The 20,381-nt window shown below is 51.6% G+C and overlaps 1 protein-coding gene across 1 annotated transcript in view; it reads left to right on the top strand.

Annotated features, from left to right (window-relative positions):
• The window catches only part of LAMC1 (laminin subunit gamma 1), a 922,342-nt gene that overhangs the window by 373,542 nt on the left and 528,419 nt on the right, over positions 1-20,381 (top strand). The window contains exon 6 of the mRNA XM_069641408.1: positions 19,938-20,055. Within this exon, the coding sequence (XP_069497509.1) occupies positions 19,938-20,055 (118 nt within the window). The remainder of the gene's footprint in view (positions 1-19,937; positions 20,056-20,381) is intronic.

Raw genomic sequence — 20,381 nt, 5'->3', positions numbered from 1 at the left:
TCACCCTAAAAATTGTTCTTCTCGTGGGTCTCACCTCAGCTCGCAGTGTCTGTGAGATCCAGGCTCTCGTGGCCTCAGAACCCTACACCACTACCCAAGGTCTCATCTGCCTTTCACCTGATGGAAGAGATGGACTTACCTACCTTTTTCGCTGATCCCAAGGATGAGCCTCAGAGGGTTTTGCATCGTCTGGCTGTCAGACGAGCTCTGAAGTACTACCTGGATAAGGCCAAGGAATTCCGCAAGTCTGCCCTTTTTCTTACCTTCGGTGGCTCAAGGCCAGGTTATCATGCTTCCAAGGCCTCCATCTCAAGGTGGATGGTCGCAGCTCGTTGTCACTGGAGGATAGCTCAGGGGCAACGTGCTTGCCTTGGAATCAAGACAAGGCGACACAGAGCAACACGGATTTGATCCCCGGGTCTGCGCTTAGAAATCACTGGGTATTAAGTGCGTTATAAATAACCTATATCATATCAAGGAGGCCTATGGGGGGGCAGCACGGGCCAGTTCTGGCTAATTTGCATGCCCACTAGTGTCAGTAGGCATTGTTGTATATTGTCGACGCATCAATGGAGACTGAGTACTGGTACCAGTGGGCGGAGTCAGGTGAGCACACACTCCCAGGCTGCGCCCCTGCACGCCTCTAAATTTAAAGAGGAAGATGATTTTTCTGGTGAAAAAGGTTCTGTCTCCCATCCCTTGCAAGGGACGCCCATACATTATGGAGGAAATTGGACTATGGACTAAGAGTACGTTAGTCTCTACTGTGAGTAACTATTTCTTGGAAGATGGCCTTTTTAATTGTGATAACATTTGCAAGACGAATAAGTGAGCTTCAAGCCCTGTCGAACCGTTCCTAACTTTCCACAAGGATAGGGTTGGGCTTCGCACTCGCCCTTTTTTTTTTTCTTCCCAAGGTGGTTTCTGAATTCCATTTAAACCAGTCAATATCTTAACCAGTTTTCTTCCTGAACCCAGTCTCCGATGCCGATTGGCTTTTACACAACCCAGACGTCGGACGTGCTCTGAAGTTTTACCTCTCCAGAACGAGCGAACTAGAAGTTCTTCACAACTTTGTTACGTTTGGTGATCCCAAAAACATTGTTGCATAGCTTTATGTATTTCCGAGGCCTACAAAACTCGAGGCCTTCAGCCTCCAACGTGCATTCATGCACATCTGGTCTGTGGCAAACCGTTGCTGTCGCCTTCCAAACATACGTCCCTTAGGAGTCCATAGCAGAGGCTGCTACGTGAGCTTCCCCTTAGGCGTTCTGCAGACATTGTCATGAGCACCAGGGCTGATGCCCAATTCGGCCAAGTAGTTCTTAAGAATTTGTTTCAATAAGGAAAATTTCCTTTGGTCAGTTCTTGGGAATCTCCCACAAGTATGGAGGAAAGGGGACGGGGACGTAAGTTACTCACAGTAGTGACTACTGTACTCCTTGTCCATAGTCCCCTTTCCTCCATATGCCCATCGTCCCCCCTAATATCCTCTATGGTTGCTAAATGGTCATAGACCTGGCGATAGAAAAAAGACTGAAGAGCGAAGCGCGGGGCGGAGCTCAGGAAGGCGGGTGTCGGAGAGTTCTCAGAAATGTGTGAATTCCCTTCTACCTTAGAGACCCCCAGCACTTTTGCTGGACTTTAGGACTTAACATTTTTATCCTGGAGAGAGTGTGACCCTTTTTCCCACTCTCTCATGTATTTTTTCTGTGATTTGTACTGTTTCTTTTAGCTGTAGAGTCTGAGAAACTCCATATGCATCATCTTTTTTACATCATGGCACACAGCAAGTGCAGTGGCACAGTGAAGTCTTTCAGATTTCCCAAAGGTTTAAATACCTTCTCTTGGATAACTATTGTTTCCAAGAGCATTGAAGTGAAATTCACTTTCTCCAGCATGGGGTCTGGCATGGATTCACATGCTCATGAATATTCCCCGTCAGGTTGGGAATCCTCGGTAAAGAAAAATCAGTATCAGTTTCGTTTCTGATCTGTCTTTCGTAGTAGTAACCAATCACTGATCTCTGCGTCATACTGACCACAGCCAATGACTGCCATCTCCCTAAGCCCCGCCTCTGGCAGCCATCTTGAGATTTTTACCACACGTTCAAGTGTTGGGATCCTCGTGCTATTGCTCTCGAGCTTTAGTGCTTTTCTCGCGCTTTTTTCATAGGAAAATGTTCTCCTTTTACGGTCAAAAGAGCCTCAAGCTCCACCGTTTCTTCATCCGATCAACGGGGACCCGTGTCGGATTCTTCTACGCCCCTCAAGGGTGAAGATTTCGTCGAGCCACGCTTTTGGAGGACTCCAGAAGTTTCTCAGGCCCATCTCAGACATGGCCCAGGAGAAGGGAAGCTCGACGCCCGGAAAGCTGTTCAGGGTCTGCCCTGGATGCTAGCTTCAGAATGTCTTTAAGGAGGATGAACACTCCCTTTGCCTCTACTGCCTGCATGAGGACAAGACTCACGTGGAGAAGGACTGTGCGTTTTGCGGCAATATGTCGGAGCGGACCATGAAGGACCGCCATCTGCGTCTCGCCAACTGGCTGGAAGGGAAGAGCCCGTCAGGCGAGAAAAAGAAGTTGTCCGAGTGGTCTTCTAAGACCTTTGAGGTTGCCCCGGCGACGGGAGCCCAACAGAAGGCCAAGCACCACGAGTCCGCTGGCACCGGGAGCGCCGAACGGTCGGGCTCTACAGGTGCCAGGCAGGGCACATCCTCCCCGGCGCCATCAACCACGAGCCAACGCTCTGGCTCGGGTAAGAGGAAGGCCGAGCACCCGGCGAAGCTCCTGGAGAGACCCCGGTCGAGCTCGAAGGCCCCATCAGAGGGGGAGCGAGGCGGTGACCCCCCCCCAGGAGAAGGCGGTGAGCGCACCTAAGGTGGTGAAAACCTTGATCCACCCGGCCAAGGCCTCTATCGAGACAGTCGCGGTGGCCCTGGCTCAGCCTGTGGAGGCTACACCAGTGGTGGCGACCTCGGGGCCCAGAGTCTCCCTGCCACCGCGGAGGGAGTCCTTTCATGCCCATCGACAGGACCCCCGTGAAACCTCCGACGGAGAAGAAAAAGGGGGGGGGCAGGAGGTCGTCGTGGATTCGGGCTCAACCTCTGAAGAGGAGCTGATCGACGTCTTAAGCCACGGTGTTGGCGTGGAAGAAGACCAGCCCGTCGGGAGGGACCCCGACGTCGGAGACGACGATAACGTCGAGGGTGCCGACGGGGCTCCTGACCGCCCGTCGGAATCCCCTCAACCAGTGCCGCAAGACAACTCGGCGGCCATTCTGTTGGCTATACAGTCCTTATGCTTGGAGATAAGGATGAGATTGCCGTTACCACCAACGGAGGAACCGCTCCCGACGGGGGACCCGGAGCCAGGCCCTTCTGGGAGCCCTCCTCCTAAGAGAAGGATTCATCCTCCACCTCCTTTTCAACCAACGCGCCCTGCTCAGCCCTCCTCCCCATCCACGATCCGTGGGGATGATACTGTAACGCTCACCTGATTCCCGTAGAGGCGCCGGTCTTGACTGGGCGTATACCGTATCTTCAAAGGTGATGTGTAACACACGGCTGGCTCTTTGGGCTGGACCTCTGTGCACTGTATGTCTGACTCGAAGGGTAAGATGTCTGCAGATAGAAAATATGGGATTAATGAACTGGGTTATTGAAAGTCTCTCTCTTCTCCTGTAGAACCCCAAAGGTTAACACTCTCACCTTAGGTAAGTGAACGCCGTGCTCTCCATCTGCCTCGGGGCAGGGTGCTGTAACCAGTTTCTTCACTTGATAAGGGGAGCAGGCCGCTTGACTTCAGAGGACTGCTGTCCGTCGTTTACTGCACGAACGGTGAGTTTCGAGTAATTCTAATGTCTTTAAAAGTCTTTAGTAATGATGTCTCTTGTTTTGCAGGGTTCCGGCGATGGCGGATGACGGGCTGAAGTGAGTTGAAGATGGAGCCCGTGTGATGAATAGAAGCGCCTGGAAGCACGTAAGTAAGCGCTTGTTGCCTGCTTCACGATGCGCTCTAACTGTCTTTTTATTTTGCAGGTACAAGTTCGGAGCGGCTGCAGGGTGCCGGAATACCCACTGGGTTAGATGTGGAAAGGAGTAATGGCACGTGAGTATTAAAGTTCCCCAATGTCTTTAAACGCACCTTGTTTTGTCTTTCAGATGCGGGATGCAGCGCCGAAGGCGTTGGTGACAGCCGATGGACCAGGTAAGTGAAGCGCTGTCACTGAAGACCGTAATGCTAACCTGTTCTTTCTTGTCTTTATAGGTGTTGCTGAAGGTAAGCCTTTTTCCTTAGGCCCAGGATCAGATGCAGAAGACACGATGAGCGTTCTGCTGCAGAGGATGCAGAATAACGCAAAGCAAGATTCATCCATCGGGTGTGGTTTAAATAGCCTCCTGTAGTGCTTAGGTGTCTCCTTCCACAGCCACGCCTAGGTAAGAAAAGAGTTCCTGCTTTCCAGAAGAGTTCCAGTGTTCTGAATCTAGGGAGTGGCTCCTGCCCCACCCAACAGGAAAAGTAGTTCCAAACAGAAGAAGATCAGAGGCTCAACTGGCAGGCAAGTAAGCAGCATGGTCTGCTGCAGGTAAGTCCACCCAAGCATTATGAGCCCGGCGCTTCCAGCGCTGGGACTGGGCATATTTATGAGCCTGGTGCCACTGGCGCCAGGACTGGGTCCAAAAGGTCCCAATTGGGACTGGATGGCACTCGGAACCTGGGTTATGGATCTGCTTCCAAGGGAGTTGGGAAAACCCTGACCTTTTGGAAGCAGAGATCATGACAGATACGGGGACGGACACGGCCGCGACGGGTACAGACGACTAGGTTTACGACGAGGATCTCCCGTCGTCTCCTCCCCGTGCTTCCCCGCCCGACAAGATTGGATCGTTTCATGCCATGATCGCCAGGGCATCCAAGCTTTTCCAGCTCTGCCCGGAAGAGAAGAAGGAAGGTTTCCTTTATCAACGGCGCGAGAACAAGAGGAAGACGGTCCTCGCTGTACCTCTACTGGACGATATCTGGGATGAGGGTCTCGCCCTCCTCAAGAACCCCATCCACAACGCCTGCGAGAAGGGATCGGTACGAGAAGAAGTACCGGGTCCCGGACGCAGCCCCCTTGTGCCTTCGGGCACAGCCGACCCCGGACTCGGTCGTCTCTGCGGCGGCCAGGAAGAAAGCGGGGGGGGGGGGGGGTGGGGGTTAGGGGGGGTGGGGCCTCGGCCTCTACGTCAACCTCCCTGCCGGACGGCGAGGGAAAGAAATTGGACACGATGGGACGCCGAGTCATCTCATCGGCAGCGACGACGATTAAGGCTGCCAACGCCTTGGCTATCTTAGCCCGCTACGACAGGGAGTTGTGGTACAAAATCGCCCCCCTGCTGGACTTCCTACCAGACGACAAGAGGGCGGAGGCCCTAGTGATCTTGCAGGAAGGAGAAGTGGCGTCGGACCACGCCATTACTATAGCGACGGACATCGCTGGCACTGGATTTCGCCAGTTGGGCAACGGCGTGCGCCTTACACGGCGTGGATGGCTCAAGGCAACGGACTTCCGGCAGGACGTGAAGACCAGTCTTGGACATGCCGTTCGACGGGAGCAACCTGTTTGGGAAAACAGTGGACGATTCCCTACAAGCCATCAAGACGGACACGGAGACGGCCCGGGCTCTTGGTGTTCTCCAGCAACGACGGCCGCCCTTTCGGAGCGGCAGAGGCAAGCAGGATGCCTCCAAAGGCTCCGGTGGCGGATATTCCACTTATCGTCAAGCGGACCGTTCGTCGTCACAGGAAGCCTACAGGGGACGAGGCAAGTCGGGCGGACCCCGCCGTCGTCGCCAGGGAGGACAAGGCGGCAAAGCTTCGTCGAAGCAGGACTAAACCGGCCGTGGGCTCGGGCCCCCACCGAAGCACCCCGGTGGGAGGCCGGCTGGCGAGCTTCGTCAGCGTGTGGGAGTCCATCTCCACTGACCGATGGGTGCTGGACGCCCTGGCCCAGGGTCACGCGCTCGAGTTTCTAAAGTGCCCGCGCGTCCCCCCCCCCCCCCCGTGGCCGGGAAGGAACATCACGTCCCTCAACTTCTCTTGGAGGTAAAGGCGATGCTCCAGAAAGGCGCCAACGAGCTCGTCCCAAAGAGGCTTCGGGGAGTTTACTCAAGATACTTCCTCGTGAAGAAGACGGGAGGATGGCGTCCCATCCTGGACCTACGACGACTGAACAAATTCATCAAGGCACAGAAGTTCCAGATGGTCACCCTCCAGCACGTCCTGGGTCAGCTGGAGGAGGGCGATTTCCTGTCGTCGTTGGATTTGGAGGATGCTTACTTCCATATCCCCATCATAAAGGGACACCGAAAGTTTCTCAGATTTGTGGTCCAAGGGCGTCACTACCAGTTCAGAGCCCTTCCCTTCGGATTGAGGTCGGCACCCAGGGTGTTCACCAAGTGCCTCGCACCGGTGGCGGCGCGGCTGCGCCTGGAGGGGATCCACGTCTACCCCTACCTGGACTGGCTCATCCGAGCAAAGACAAGGGAACTCGCCGCGGAGCACACGGCGAGGACCGTCCAACTGCTCACGGAACTTGGATTCTCCATAAACTACGCCAAGTCCCACCTGGTGCCCGCGCAAAACCCGCTGTTTCTGGGAGCGAAACTCGACACAGAGGCGCTTCTGGCCTCTCCGTCAGAGGAAAGGACGAGGGCCATCTTGGGCAAGGTGCAGCAGATGCTGGTTGCGGACGCGGCCAGGGTGAGGTCCATCAAATCCCTCCTCGGAATTATGTCTTCTTGCACTTATCTCCTCCGCCTGTGCCGGCTTCGGATGCGCCTGTTACAGGAGTTCCTGGATGCTCGCTGGATTCAGACGGGCAGCTTCGAGGACACGATCACACTCGACGAGAGCTTCCGACGAGCGATCCGGTGGTGGGGCACCTGCGCGCATCTGACGGCAGGCATGGACTTCAGACCCCGGGCCACCAGAAGACAGTGACCACGGATGCCTCCCTGGAAGGGTGGGGAGCGCACACCGAAAATCTGCACGCGAGAGGCCTTTGGCTCCCGACGGAGAAGTCCCTCCATATCAACGTCCTGGAGCTCCGGGCAGTGTTTTGGGCCCTCAGGTCCTTTCTTCCATCCCTCAAGGGCAAGGTGGTGAGGATCTTCACCGACACCACCACCATGGTATCATCAGGAAGCAGGGCGGTACCAGATCCCCAGCCCTGTCCAAGGAGGCGCAGGATCTGTGGCATTGGGCCGTCGCCCAAGGGATGTTTCTGGTGCCGTTTCATCTGGCAGGAATAAAAAACACCATCGCCGACTCGCTCATCAGAGCGCTGCACTCGTGCCACGAGTGGGATCTACGACAGGATCTAGTGGATCGCTTCTTCCGACGGTGGGGCACTCCCCAGATCGATCTGTTCGCGACGAACTCCAAGTGCCGGAGGTTCGCCAGCAGGTTTCCCCAGCAGAGGAGCATGGGCGATGCTTTCACGTTCCCCTGGGAGGGCCTGTTCCTTTACGAGTTCCCTCCATTGCTGTTGCTGATCCGGCTCATCAACCAGCTCAAGAGGTCACGGTGCAGGATGATTCTTGTTGCACCTGCGTGGCTGAGGCAGATATGGTTCCCGGACCTTCTGGACTTGTCAGCGTCCCCGTCAATCAAGCTGCCAGTGGACGCAGTTCTTCTCTCCAGGGAAGGTGGCGCCATCCTCCATCACGACCCGAAGTCGCTGAACTTGCAGGCCTGGCTCCTGCAGCGTTAGAGTATGGAGGCTACGACATACCGGCAGACTGCAGAGAGGTTCTTGCAAAGGCCAGGGCGTCCTCAACTCTTAAATGCTACGTACACAAATGGAAGAGGTTCTCTGTCTGGTGCCACGCACAGAAGATTAACCCTCTACGGATTACGGCTCCTCGTACTGCCGTACCTGCTGACGCTGGCCAAGGCTGGACTGGCGCACGTTTCCATCAAGATTCATCTTGCTGCGATCTCCCAATACACCAGATCCACGGGACGGACATCTTTGTGGTCTCATCGTCTGGTGAAAGAATTCATGAAGGGACTGTTCAGATCGTTCCCGCCGGTGAAGGCTCCGGCCCCGGCGTGGGAGCTCAACGTGGTGCTGACCAAGCTCATGGGACCTCCATTCGAGCCTCTGCACTCAGCTCCGTTGAAGTTCTTGTTGTGGAAAACAGCGTTTCTTGTGGCCATCACCTCCGCACGACGGGTGGGAGAGATCCAGGCCCTTTCCTGCAAGCCCCCGTACTTGACTTTTCACGACACGAGGGTAGTGCTCAGGACGCACCCCTCCTTCATGCCCAAGGTGCCGTCGGACTTCCACCTCATCGAACCCTTGGTGTTGCCTGTTTTCTTCCCGTCGCCTTCGTCGCCGGCTGAAAGGACTTTGCGCTCGCTGGATGTGGCTAGAGCGCTGAAGTTCTACGTGGACCGCACGAAGGGTTTTCGGAAGAAGTCACAACTTTTTGTGAACTTTGGACCTGTCAATCGGGGGAAGGCTCTCTCAAAGGCTTCCATTTCCAGATGGCTCTCCGGCTGTATCATGTACTGTCATCGGTTGGCAAACAGACCGCTGCCCGGCCGTCCGAGAGCCCATTCCACCAGAGCGATCCCAGCTACCACGGCGTTCCTATCTGGTGTGTCCCTGCTGGACATCTGCAGGGCTGCTGCGTGGAGGTCGACGCACACCTTCACGAAATTCTACTGCGTCGACCGGGATTCCAGGGAGGAGTCCAGGGTCGGCCAAGCAGTGCTGCGCAACCTGTTCGCCTAGGGTGAGCCTGGTGAGAAGGTAAGAGATGCTTAATGTTGAGTTGTTCTATTGCTTAATGTTGAGCCTGTTGCCACCTCCCGTGGTTGTGCATGTGTGTACTGCTATGTATTTTTATTCATGAGCATGTGAATCCATGCCAGACCCCATGCTGGAGAAGGAACAAGTTACTTACCTGTAACTGTTGTTCTCCAGCATGGGTCTGGCATGGACTCGCATGCGAACCCTCCCGCCTACCCCTCTGCGGCTCTTCACTTGGTCATACTGCCACTTCACGTGCTACCAAATCTGGAGATGGCTGCCAGAGGCGGGGCTTAGGGAGATGGCAGTCATTGGCTGTGGTCAGTATGACGCAGCGATCAGTGATTGGTTACTACTACGAAAGACAGATCAGAAACGAAACTGATGCTGATTTTTCTTTACTGAGGATTCCCAGCCTGACAACGGGGAATATTCATGAGCATGTGAATCCATGCCAGACCCATGCTGGAGAACAGTTACAGGTAAGTAACTTGTGCCTTACTTACATTTTGTAACTTTCTAGACCCAGCATACCATATCTTATAATAGGGTCCTGGAGTGGGTTACTTGGTATCCCCTTTGTCTAGTTTCTCTTGTAACATTTTTGTTACCATTTCTACAATTAATAGCTGGTGGTAGTCGTTTACTTTTAACTACCGTAGTGTGTTTTTATTGTGGGCTGCGTTCGCAGCTGCAGTAAGGCACCCATTGGTGCCCATTTTGTCAAAATGGCCCGGTCGTCTTTTTTCACCATTTCTTGCTGGAAAGGTCCTTCTTGAGATTTACTCTGCGCGTCAAACCATGTTTGGTCCCTTTGTTCGTTTTGTCTTTGATGGGATTCACGAGCTGTCTGGCGGGGGCAGGAAGTGAGTCAAGTTATGTTATTTTGCACTTATATAGCACCTTATATACCATTGGTATGGTCTGAAGGCGCTGGTAGGTTGAACGCCCTTGGGAACCGAAGTTCATATCAGTAGAGAGAGAAGAGTCAAAAGGTGCGTGTGAGCACCGGGTATGTGTACAGCTCGTGCGGTATTGGTGTAATAGCTGTTTTCTAGCGGTAGGTGTGGTGGTTGAGAGGTCAGGAGTATGTGTTCGTTCTAGTTGGATTTATCCAGATCGGATGTGGCTGCGTTAGGCCTGAGGAGAATGCCTTGCTGGGGGGTGCGTAACCAGCAGTGATTACTTAGAATGATGTGGGGTGAGCGGCGAATGTTGATATGAGAACAGTTATACCGAATGGTGTCATAGTATCTCTGTGTTCTATTTGAGTGGTGATGTAAGGAGAGAGTAAGCGTGTTGGTGAGATATGATGGGTTACATGCCCTTTCAGAGACTTCTAAATTCACAGAAGTTATTGGGCACACTTCTAAATTCACAGAGGTTATTGTGTACACTTCTATATTCAACTTTCCACAGAGAGGCTATTGGGCATACGTCTTAATTCACAGAGCGGCTACTGGGCACACTTCTAAATTCAGCGGGGCTGTTGGGCACATTTCTAGAATCACAGAGAGGCTATTGTGCACATTTCTAAATCAGCTTCTAAATGCACACTTCTAGAATCATGGAGAGGCTATTGGGTGCATGCCTGAAACTCCCTGTGCTTAATCCCAGTGGTTACAGGAATGCACCCAAAGGTGATTGGCTGGCTGTCCGGCAAGGACAGCCACCCTGCTGTGTGATTGACAGGCTGGAATGAATGGGAGAAACCTGCATAAAAGGCAAGGCTTTTTGGCTTGGAAGGCAGTTGACCACTGGACGAAGGAATCCGAAGAACTACTTGGAAGAGACGCCTGCTGTAACTCCTGGACCGTTGGTTTGCCTGGTGAAGCCCTGCTGCTGTGCTAAAGTTCTGAATTTGCCTCGACTAGAGAAGCCCCGCAAGGACGACTTCTAGGGTTGGTGGGACCAATCAACCCCAAAGAGAATTCGTCTGGGCATCTCTCGGAGCTGGCTGTACTACCACCACCATCACTGCTGCTGTCGCTAGAACTGAAGTGCCAGGGGGAGGAACACCAGATTGGGTGCATCACTTTCAAGTCAGACCGGAGCTCCAGGAAGATCCTCCGGACTCCCAGGAAGCAGGACTGACCCAAGCCTGAGCCACCTCAACAGGGTGCTGGACCCCAGATGCAAGGAAAGTCCATAGTGGTAGCCGTGAACTGCAGTGGTGCTATTTGCTGAGGCGAGGAGCTGAAATCGCGAAGTGCCGCTGAAGTGAAGTTTGCGCTTTGCTGCTGCTGACCGTCCCATTGCAGTGCAGGAGTCCCCAGAAGTCCTCAATCTTGTCCCCACGACTGAGGCCCAGGAACAACAGGATCTGCAGAGCTGTACAGGAACAGAAGCCAGCTGGAACCAAATCTTCTAACCAAAGGTACTGTAAAACTAAGGGGACTTGCCTCTGGTTGTGTAGCCTTACTTGATCTCAGTTGAGACTTTTCTTTGTTGCTTTTGCAGGGTTGCTAGTAGCTTTTGCACCCCACAAGCCTACCAGCTTGTGTCCCTATATTGATTCTACTTTTTCTACAAAGACTTCTAAAACATTGTGAAAGACTTCTGCTTGCCTAAAAGAAGTACTTCAGCTCACCCAGACTTTTGCTAACTTAACATTGGCTGGCTTGGCTCCCTGAAAGACTCTTCTTACCGCCGACTTTGTGCTTTCCCTTTCCTCCAGGAAAAGGTTCATTTAATTTGCATTGGGGGGTTAAAAAGTACTTGCCTGCTTTAGAATATTTGTGTAACTATTGTTTTATTCCTGAACCCTTTTCTTTGACCCTTTTCTCTGACCCTTTTCTCAGTATTGTTCTAAATGCGCCAGTGATATATTTAATGTCCACAGTGTCCTAGTTATTTAAGTCACCTGAGGGTGTAGGAAGTGTCTGTGTGCCATCCCCAATGGGTATTTGCTGATTTGGATAAATTAAGTGTGTATTTTGGAGCGTATTTGTATGTTACTGTTATATTGCTCCCTTCTGAAAAGGCTTATTGAACTGACTGTTAAATAAATTAATAATTGTTTAATCAAGAAACCTTGTGTAAGAGTTTATTTGAATACTTGTCACTGTGAATCTCTGTGTAAAAACCCTACTGCTCACATTGACCCCTCTTGAGATAAGCCTGGCTGTTCAGCCACACTGCCAACCTGTGTAGTACAGATGTTTACCAAAGGTTGGTTTCCTATTGCTAGGAGGTCAAGGTTGCTCTAGTGCACCCAAAGGGTACTGCACATAATCTTGCCCAACAGCGGGGCTTCGGTCATGTGCGGTTGCCCTGCATAAAAATAAAAGGACAAAGTACATTTTCTGATGATTTAAAAGTGCTCCTGTCCCGATTGATGGGATGTCTCGCAGGTATGGAGGAAAGGGCACTATGGACAAGGAAGTAAGGTAGTCACTGCAGTGAGTAGCTTTGTCAGTGTAAGCCTTGCGGCTCTGCCTATGCTACAGTTTGGTAAGACCAAGTGCGAAAAGAAAGAAAATTGCATAACCACTAGGTTGGCTTCTCAGAATGCAGATTCTGAGCCCCTCAGTTTTCATAAAGTGTCAGTTGCTGTTTTCTTCAGGCTTATCTTTCTTCATTCATTTGCATTTACAAAGCACACAAAGCAGCCCATGGGCATCGTGGCGCTGTTACAAGAAGGCTTACTTGGTTGCACATCATGACAGCCTGTCTGTGGCCCGTGGTTATAGGGAACCTAATATCAGACAGGTAGCGGTTAACAATCAGATTTACATAGGGTAGTGGGCTCTATGGTTCAGTGGGTTACAGGTGAACCACCTGCAAGTAACATTAAGGAAAAAATGGTACAGACGGGTAATCCTAAATTGGGCTAGTTGAAGAGCCTCATTTTGAGGGCTTTGCGGAAGGTAAGGTGCAAGGTCTCATTCCTTAAGGTAGGTGGAAGCATGTTCCATTGTCTTGGAGCTATGAAGGGAAAGCTGTTGCTTCCGGCTTTGGCCCTTTTGATGGTGGGGGATATTCAACTGTTTGGAGTAGTGTGATCGTTTATATCTGGAGGAGCTGGCTCTGATTACGTTCTGAGAGATGAGATGGGCCTGTGAGGGAGAGGCATTTGTGGGTTATGCCTGGGGTCTTGAAGATGATGCGTTCTTTGACTGGGAGCCAGTGTGCTTCGCGCATAGCATTGGAGATATGCTCCCTCTTGTGGATGTTGAAGGTTGCTTGGAGCACATTATTCTGAATAGTTAGTAGTTTGCGCAGTTTTTTTGCAGAGGTACCAGCAAAGAGCACATTGCAGTAGTCCAGTTTTGCGCCTAGGGTGGCTCTTACTAAAGACCGTTCTGGGTCGAAAGGTGTAAGGTTTGACTGCATTGATATGCTTAGTGGTGAAGGAAGCAGATGCGGCAATCGCGCTGACTTGGCATGTCATGGATAGTGTGGAGTCGAGGTACACCCCAAAGGTCTTTACCGAGGGCGAGACTAGGATTTGTGTGTCTATTGTGAAAGAGCTGTATTGTTTGTCAAGTTTCTTAAGGGTTTCCCTAGGCATAGTACGTTGGCACCCGTCCAGGCTTGGATGGTGGCATAGGTAGTGTGGATAGTTCTGGCATCACTTTCATTAGAGCCAGTAAGTGGGAGGAGGACCTGAGTATCAGCATAGTTGGTGTAGGCTATGCCAAGATTCCAGTGTGTCCGAGAGGCTTACCACATAATATAATGTGGGCAAGGTTATTTCAGATGAGGACAGCGCTTCCCTCTTCAAGCTGTTCTCCAGCTGCGGTTTGCGGAATGTGTTCACGGACAAGCATTCCCAATGCCTGTATTGCCTACACACAACTCATAAAAAAGATTGTGGGATCTGCAGTGACTTCACCAAGCACATAATGAAGGATCAACACGTCCGGTTGGCGATGTGGCTCAAGGCCAGGTCCCCACCCCGGGTGATTCACAGGGGCATGCTTCTTCCGGATCTAGCCAACGTGAGCGGACTTCTAAGTTCTTTCAGGGCGCTTCATCCGCGGGGCCCAACACAAGCCCAAGCACTGAAAGTCTGCTTCCATCGGGGTCGCTGCGGCTGCGCGTCCCACGATGGTTGGGGCTTTTTCATCTCCTTCGGCATCAATCTCCAGCCACTGCTGCAGGCCAAACAAGACAAGGCGTCCGCCCTGACCTTGAAGGAAAAGGCCAAGCAGGACAAGGGATCCGGCCTACCCGTTAAGGCCCAGGTGCACCAGGCCAAATCGTCGCCCTCCATCGCCAACGAGGGGAAGAAACAGGATTCCATGGGTAGAAAGGTCATCTACTCGGCGACAACGGTCAAGGCTGCCAACGCCTTAGAGATCGTGGCAAGGTACGACTGGGATCTTTGAAAGACTGCTCCCCTCCTGGACGACTTCCCCGATGACAAGCGGGTCGAGGCCTTGGAGATCCTTCAGGAAGACAAGGTGGCGTCGGACTATGCCATCAGTGTGGCCCTGTACATTGCGAACACATGATTCTTTCAGATAGTTTTCCTTCGCCGTCGTGGCTAGTTCAAGGCCACCAACTTCAGACATGCGGTCCAGACGAGGTTCCTGGACATGCTGTTTCGGAGACAACCTGTTCGGGAAGGCTGTCGATGAATCCCTCCAGGCCATCAATACGGACATGGAGCGGCCCATGCCCTCAGCACTCTAGAGCAACGATGGCCGTCTTTTCATCCCTCAGGAGGGAAGTCTAACAGGTCTTCGAAGGTGTTAACAGGGGTCGCTCCAAGATCTTCAGAGGGGGCTGCTGCCGTCGTCGTCATGGACCACAAGGCAGTGCATCAGCCTCCATGCAAGATTGAACAGGCCAGGACGTCTGGCACCCACCACACACCCCAGTGTGTGGCCGGCTGGCTAAAGTAGTCAGCGTGTGGGAGACCATCTCCACTGATTGATTGATGGGTGCTGGACGCTCTCGCCCACGGACACACCTTTTCAACGAAAGTGTCTGCGAATACCACCGGTGGCCAGACAGGAACACCACATCTCAGCTGCTACTTGAGTTCCGGGCCATGTTAAGAAAAGGGACGATGGAGCTGGTCACAAAGTGACTCTGGGGCTCTGGAGTTTACTCAAGATACTTTCTCGTAAGAAAGACAGCGGCTGAAGGCCCATTCTTGACCTACGACCACTCCACAAGTACATAAAGTCCCAAAAGTTTAGGATGGTCACACTGCAGCACGTTCTCGGCCAGCTGGAGCTTTGAGACTGTCGTTGTTGGATCTAGAGGACACGTACTTCCATGTCCCCATACAGGCAAAGCATCGCAAGTTCCTGCACTTCGTCATCCAGCTGAAGCATTAGCAGTGCAAGGCTCTTCCCTTCAGACTGAAGTCGGCCCCCAGACTCTTCCCAAGTGTCTGGCTCCGGTGGCAGCCCATCTATGACTAACAGTGGATTCACGTGTACCCTTACCTGGACAACTGGCTCATCCGGGCCAAGTCAAAGGACATTGCCATCAATCACACTGCAAGGACCGTCTGGCTGCTGGCGGACTTGGGGTTCTCAGTGAATTATGCAGTCTTGCTCGACTCATCGCAGGACGCTTTGTCCTGGGATCCAGGCTAAACAGTGGCCTGGAGGAGAGGATAGCGTCCATGTTGGGCAAGGTGCAACGGCTGTTAGCACTGAAGATCGCCACGGTGAGGACCATCAAGTAGCTGCTCGGCACGATGTCGTCGTGCATATACCTGGTTCAGCTCTGCATATTGCGGATGCGTCCATGTTAGGGAGAATTATCATAAATGTGCTAATTCCCTTCACCTTGGAGACCCCCAGCAACTTTGCTGGATTTTGAGGACTTGATTTTTTTACCTTTCCCACTCATGTATTTTGATGCGTGTTTTACTCTTGTGTTCTTTGATTATGGAGTTTTAGACCACTCATGGGCATCTTGTCGGGTGTGTCACAAAACATCCTCCGTGCAGTGACACAAGGAAGCCTTTTAGGATGTCAGAAGGTTTAAATACCTTCTCTGGGATAAACTACTGTTTCCCAGAGAAAGTAAAGTTAAATTCACTTTACTAGTCTTTTACAATTCCTAGACCCAGCACACCCTATCTTAAGATAGAGTGCTGGAGGGGTTATCTAGTATCCCCTATGTCTAGGAACTCATGTACCAGTCAAATGCTACCCTTTCCTCTCAAAATGGCTGGTGGCAGTGGTTTTACAATGAACTAACATGATTTTCCCCACCACGAACACCAGTAGCGTTAAATCACGGGAGCCATGTTTTACAAGATGGCGTCTGAGCCCCCTTTGTTTAAACAGGTCCCGGTTGTCTTTTTTAGCCACTTCTTTTCGGAAAGGTCCTTCTAGAGTTCGTCTCTGCACACCAAACTAGGTTTGGTCCCTTTGTTCCTACGCCTTTGGCGGGCTTCAGGACTGAAGACCACCTCTGGCACCTGAGTGTTTGGGGTGGGCAGGAAGTGAGTGAGGTGCCCAAAGCTCCCTGTGCTTAGTCTCCTAGAAGACCCAAATGCACTCTGGTGTGATTGGCTGGCTGACTGTCGGGCAAGGACAGCCACCCTGCTGGGTGAGTGGCAAGTAGGCTGTAATGAATGGGACAAAACTGTTTAAAAGCTGAGTCTCTTGGCTTGGAAGACAGTCGACCACTGGAACGAAAGAGCCAAAGACGAGCTGGAAGAAGACGGCTGCTGCAACTCTTAGAACATTGGTTTTCCTGGTGAAGCCCTGCTGCAGGTCCGAATTGCCAAGTTCATCTCGACAGAGAAGCCCTTCAAGGATGACTTCTTCCTTTGAGTTGGTGCGACCAATCAACTCCTCAGCCACCTGGATACCATTCTCGGAGCTGGTTGTATTTTCCTCAGTGCTGCAGGAAACAGAATAGCAAGGGAGAAGGACACCAGTTTGTGTGCTTCACGTTTGCTAGCTTTGTGACCAGTACCCGTGCAGTGCAGGAGTACTCTCGAAGTCCTCCCTCTTTTCCCCACGACTGAGGTTCAGGAACAGCGAGATCTGCAGGAACTGCCAGGAACAGAAGTCTTCAGCTGCATCTTTTCCTTCAATATAAGGTACTGTGAAAACCGGACCGAGAGAACTCCACTCGCACCGCAAAAGTGCGTGAAAATTTGGCAACTTGCAGGCCTAGTCAGCTTGTGACCAGACATATGAATCTTTCGTCTATGAACTACTTATGAACCGTTTTTACTGATACAAGACTCTAGCCCATTGACTTTGTTCTACATATTGCATTGGGGCAACTCCTCTGGTGAACTCAAACTATTTGCACTGTTTTAGAATAACTCTATTATTCGTTTTATTAACTTATGCCTTTTTGCTCCTACTTCAAATGCTCTGAATGCCATTTTGCTCCTTCAAAGTAGTTTAAATGCCTCAGAACCGGATAGTGTGAAGTACTGAAGAATATCTTTGTGTGATATTGATTGCCTCCTTTTAGTGAATCTTTTCTTACTGACTGTAATAAATGAATGTGTTTTACCAAGAAACCTTGAGTATAAGAGTTTCTTTGAATAATTATTATTGTAGACCTTTGTGTAACCCCCTTACAAGCTCACATTCCCTCTTGAGATGAGCTTGGCTGCTCAGCTCGCTACCAAACTGTGTGGTACATACTTATACCAAAGGTTGGTTTTACTTACACCTGTAGTCATAGTTGTGTGTAGTGGTCCGTGAGGGGCATACAAACTTTGCCCAACAGTCCACTTCAGGAGTTTCTCGACAGCCGTTGGGTCCAGGTATCTGGAGGCTTCCAGGACAGGATTGCGCTCGACGAGGAGTTCCGTTGAGCGATAAGGTGATGGGGCGTGTGGTCCTACCTCTCTGGAGGCACAGACTTAAAGGAGACGGTCATGATGGACACTTCTCTGGAAGGATGGGGAGCCCACACCGGACATCTCCATGCCAGAGACCTGTGGCAGCCCAAAGAGAAGACTGCATATCAATGTACTGGAACTACGAGCAGTGTTCTGGGCCCTCAAGTCATTCCTTCTGTCCCTCAAGGGCAAGGTAGTGAGGGTCTTCACGGACAGTACCACCACAATGTTCTACATTAGGAAGCAGTGGGGCACCAGATCCCCAGCTGTCTGCAGGGAGGTGCAGGACTTGGGGCACTGGGGTGTCGACCAGGGGATGTTCCTTATTCCGTTTCACCTGGCAGGAGTAAAGAACACTGTTGCAGACTCTCAGCAGGGAGCTGCGGTCTTGCCATGAGTGGGAGCTTTGACAGTCCCCAGATCGATATGTTTATGACTGTGATGAACACCAAGGTCCGGAGGTTCGCTAGCAGGTTCCCCCAGCCTGGGTGCATGGGGGACACATTCTCCCCTTGGGAGGGACTGTTTCTGTACGCGCGCCCTCCGTTGACACTACTACTTCGAGTCATAAGTCAACTCAGATGGCTCCGGTGCAGGATGATCCTCATCGCACCAGCGTGGCCGAGGCAGATCTGGTACCCAGACCTTCTCAGCATGTCAATGTCCCCTCCAGTCAAGCTACCAGTGGTCGCGGATCTGCTTGCCAGGGAAGTAGGCGCAATTCTGCACCACAATTCGGGATCGCGGAACCTGAAGGCCTGGCTCCTGCAGCATTAGAGTTCGGTGGTTACGAGATTCCGGCGGACTGCAGGGAGGTACTTGCCAAGGGCAGGACGTCATCGACCTTGAAGTGCTACGTACACAAATGGAAGTGCTTTGCGACCTGGTGCCGGTCGCAGATCAACCCTCTGAGGGTCACAGCCCCTCAGGTACTTCTTTATTTTCTGTCATTGGCTAAGTCAGGAATGGTGCACGCCTCCATCAAGGTGCATCTGGCGGCTATCTCCCGCTACACCAGATCTCCAGGACGGCCCGCCTTGTGGCCACACCATCTAGTCAAGCAATTCATTAAGGGACTGTTCTGCTCGTTCCCACAGGGGAAGGCTGCCGCCCCGGCGTGGTAACTCAATGTGGTACTGACTAGGATTATGGGGGGCCCCATTCGAACCTATTAATTCAGCTCTGCACAGGTTTCTGTCATGGAGGACTGCTTTCCTCATGGCCATCACCTCTGCAAGAAGAGTAGGTGAGATCCAGGCCCTGTCCTGCAAGCCACCTTACTTGACTTTCCAAGAGACAAGGGTGGTGCTGTGGACGCACCCCTCCTTCATGCCCAGGGTTCAGTCGGAATTTCATCTCAACGAGCCCTTGGTGTTACCTGTGTTTTTTCCAATGCCTTCGTCGCTGGCTGAAGGGACTTTGCACTAGCTGGATGTGGCTCGAGCGGTGAAGTTGTGGCATGCACAAAGAGTTTCCGGAAAACTTCTCAGCTTTTTCTGAACTTTGTTCCTGTGAACCGTGGGAAGGCCCTGTCCAAGGCTTCCATTTCCAGGTGGCTCTCTGGCTGCATCACTCATTGTCATCGGTTGGCAAACGGACCATTGCCTGGCCGACATTCACGCAATTCTATTGTGTCGACTGGGATTCCAGGGAGGAGTCCAGAGTCGGTCTTGCAGTGCTGCACGACCTGTTCACTTGCAGGTGATCCTGGTGAGGAGGTAAGAGATTGCTTCTGTTGTGCCTTGCCACCTCCCATGGTTGTGCATGTGTGTACAGCTATATATTCTTTATTCATGAGCATGTGAATCCATGCCAGACCCCATGCTGGAGAAGGAATAAGTTACTTACATGTAACTGTTGTTGTCCAGCATGGGTCTGGCATGGATTCACATGCAAACCTTCCCACCTACCCCACTGTGGCTCTTCTCTTGGCCTTACTGCCACTTTACGTGCTACCAAATCTGAAGATGGCTGCCTGGGAGGGGCTTAAGTAGAGGGCAGTCATTGGCTGGGGGCAGTATGACCCAGAGCTCAGTGATTGATTTATAGGAGAAGGACTGAAACTGGTTTTTCTTTTACTGAGGATTCCCAGCCTGACGGCAGAATATTCATGAGCATGTGAATCCATGCCAGACCCATGCTGGGGAACAGTTACAGGTAAGTAACTTGTTCCATCGTTCACGTGCAGTTGCAAAACAACTGAAAGTGGTTATAAACCACTTGTGATATCCAGGTTACCTTTTCTTATTAAAGATCCCTCTTTGTGCTTTGCAGTAAAAAGAATAATGTAGTAGTGCATATACTTCTGGCAAACAAAACACTAATTCATCTCTGATACCTACACAGGCTCTCTCAGCACACAATGTGATAACCATGGACGATGTAGTTGTAAACCAGGAGTGATGGGTGAGAAATGCGACCGGTGCCAGCCTGGGTTCCACTCTCTTACAGAGGCTGGGTGCAGGTAATTCAATTCCTTTAATGGTTTTTATTGCATTGTGTTCAGCTGCTGGACGTCTAATAAGGTAATTGGAGTTTACTTGCACTGCATTTCTAGTCCTAGACCTGCATAGTGTAGCATGAGGTGATGCAAGGTTTTCAGCTTTTGCATTTTCACTGTCTCAATGCTCGTTGCCTGCTTTTGAGAGACTCCTTTCATTGTCTTCCATTTCTAGTCCAATCCTGTTTTTCATCTAGCATTGAATCTTTCATAAAGTAATTTCCGAGTTGTGAATTTGCTTACGTGCATAGTCCACCATCTAGCGGCTTGCTCTGACATTTTAATTGTAT

Source organism: Ambystoma mexicanum, chromosome 1q (assembly GCF_040938575.1).
Source record: "Ambystoma mexicanum isolate Mex_15411 chromosome 1q, UKY_AmexF1_1, whole genome shotgun sequence".
Taxonomy (NCBI): Eukaryota; Metazoa; Chordata; class Amphibia; order Caudata; family Ambystomatidae; genus Ambystoma; species Ambystoma mexicanum.
The sequence above is the reverse complement of the archived record's forward strand: the minus strand, read 5'-3'. Positions and strand labels throughout refer to the sequence as shown.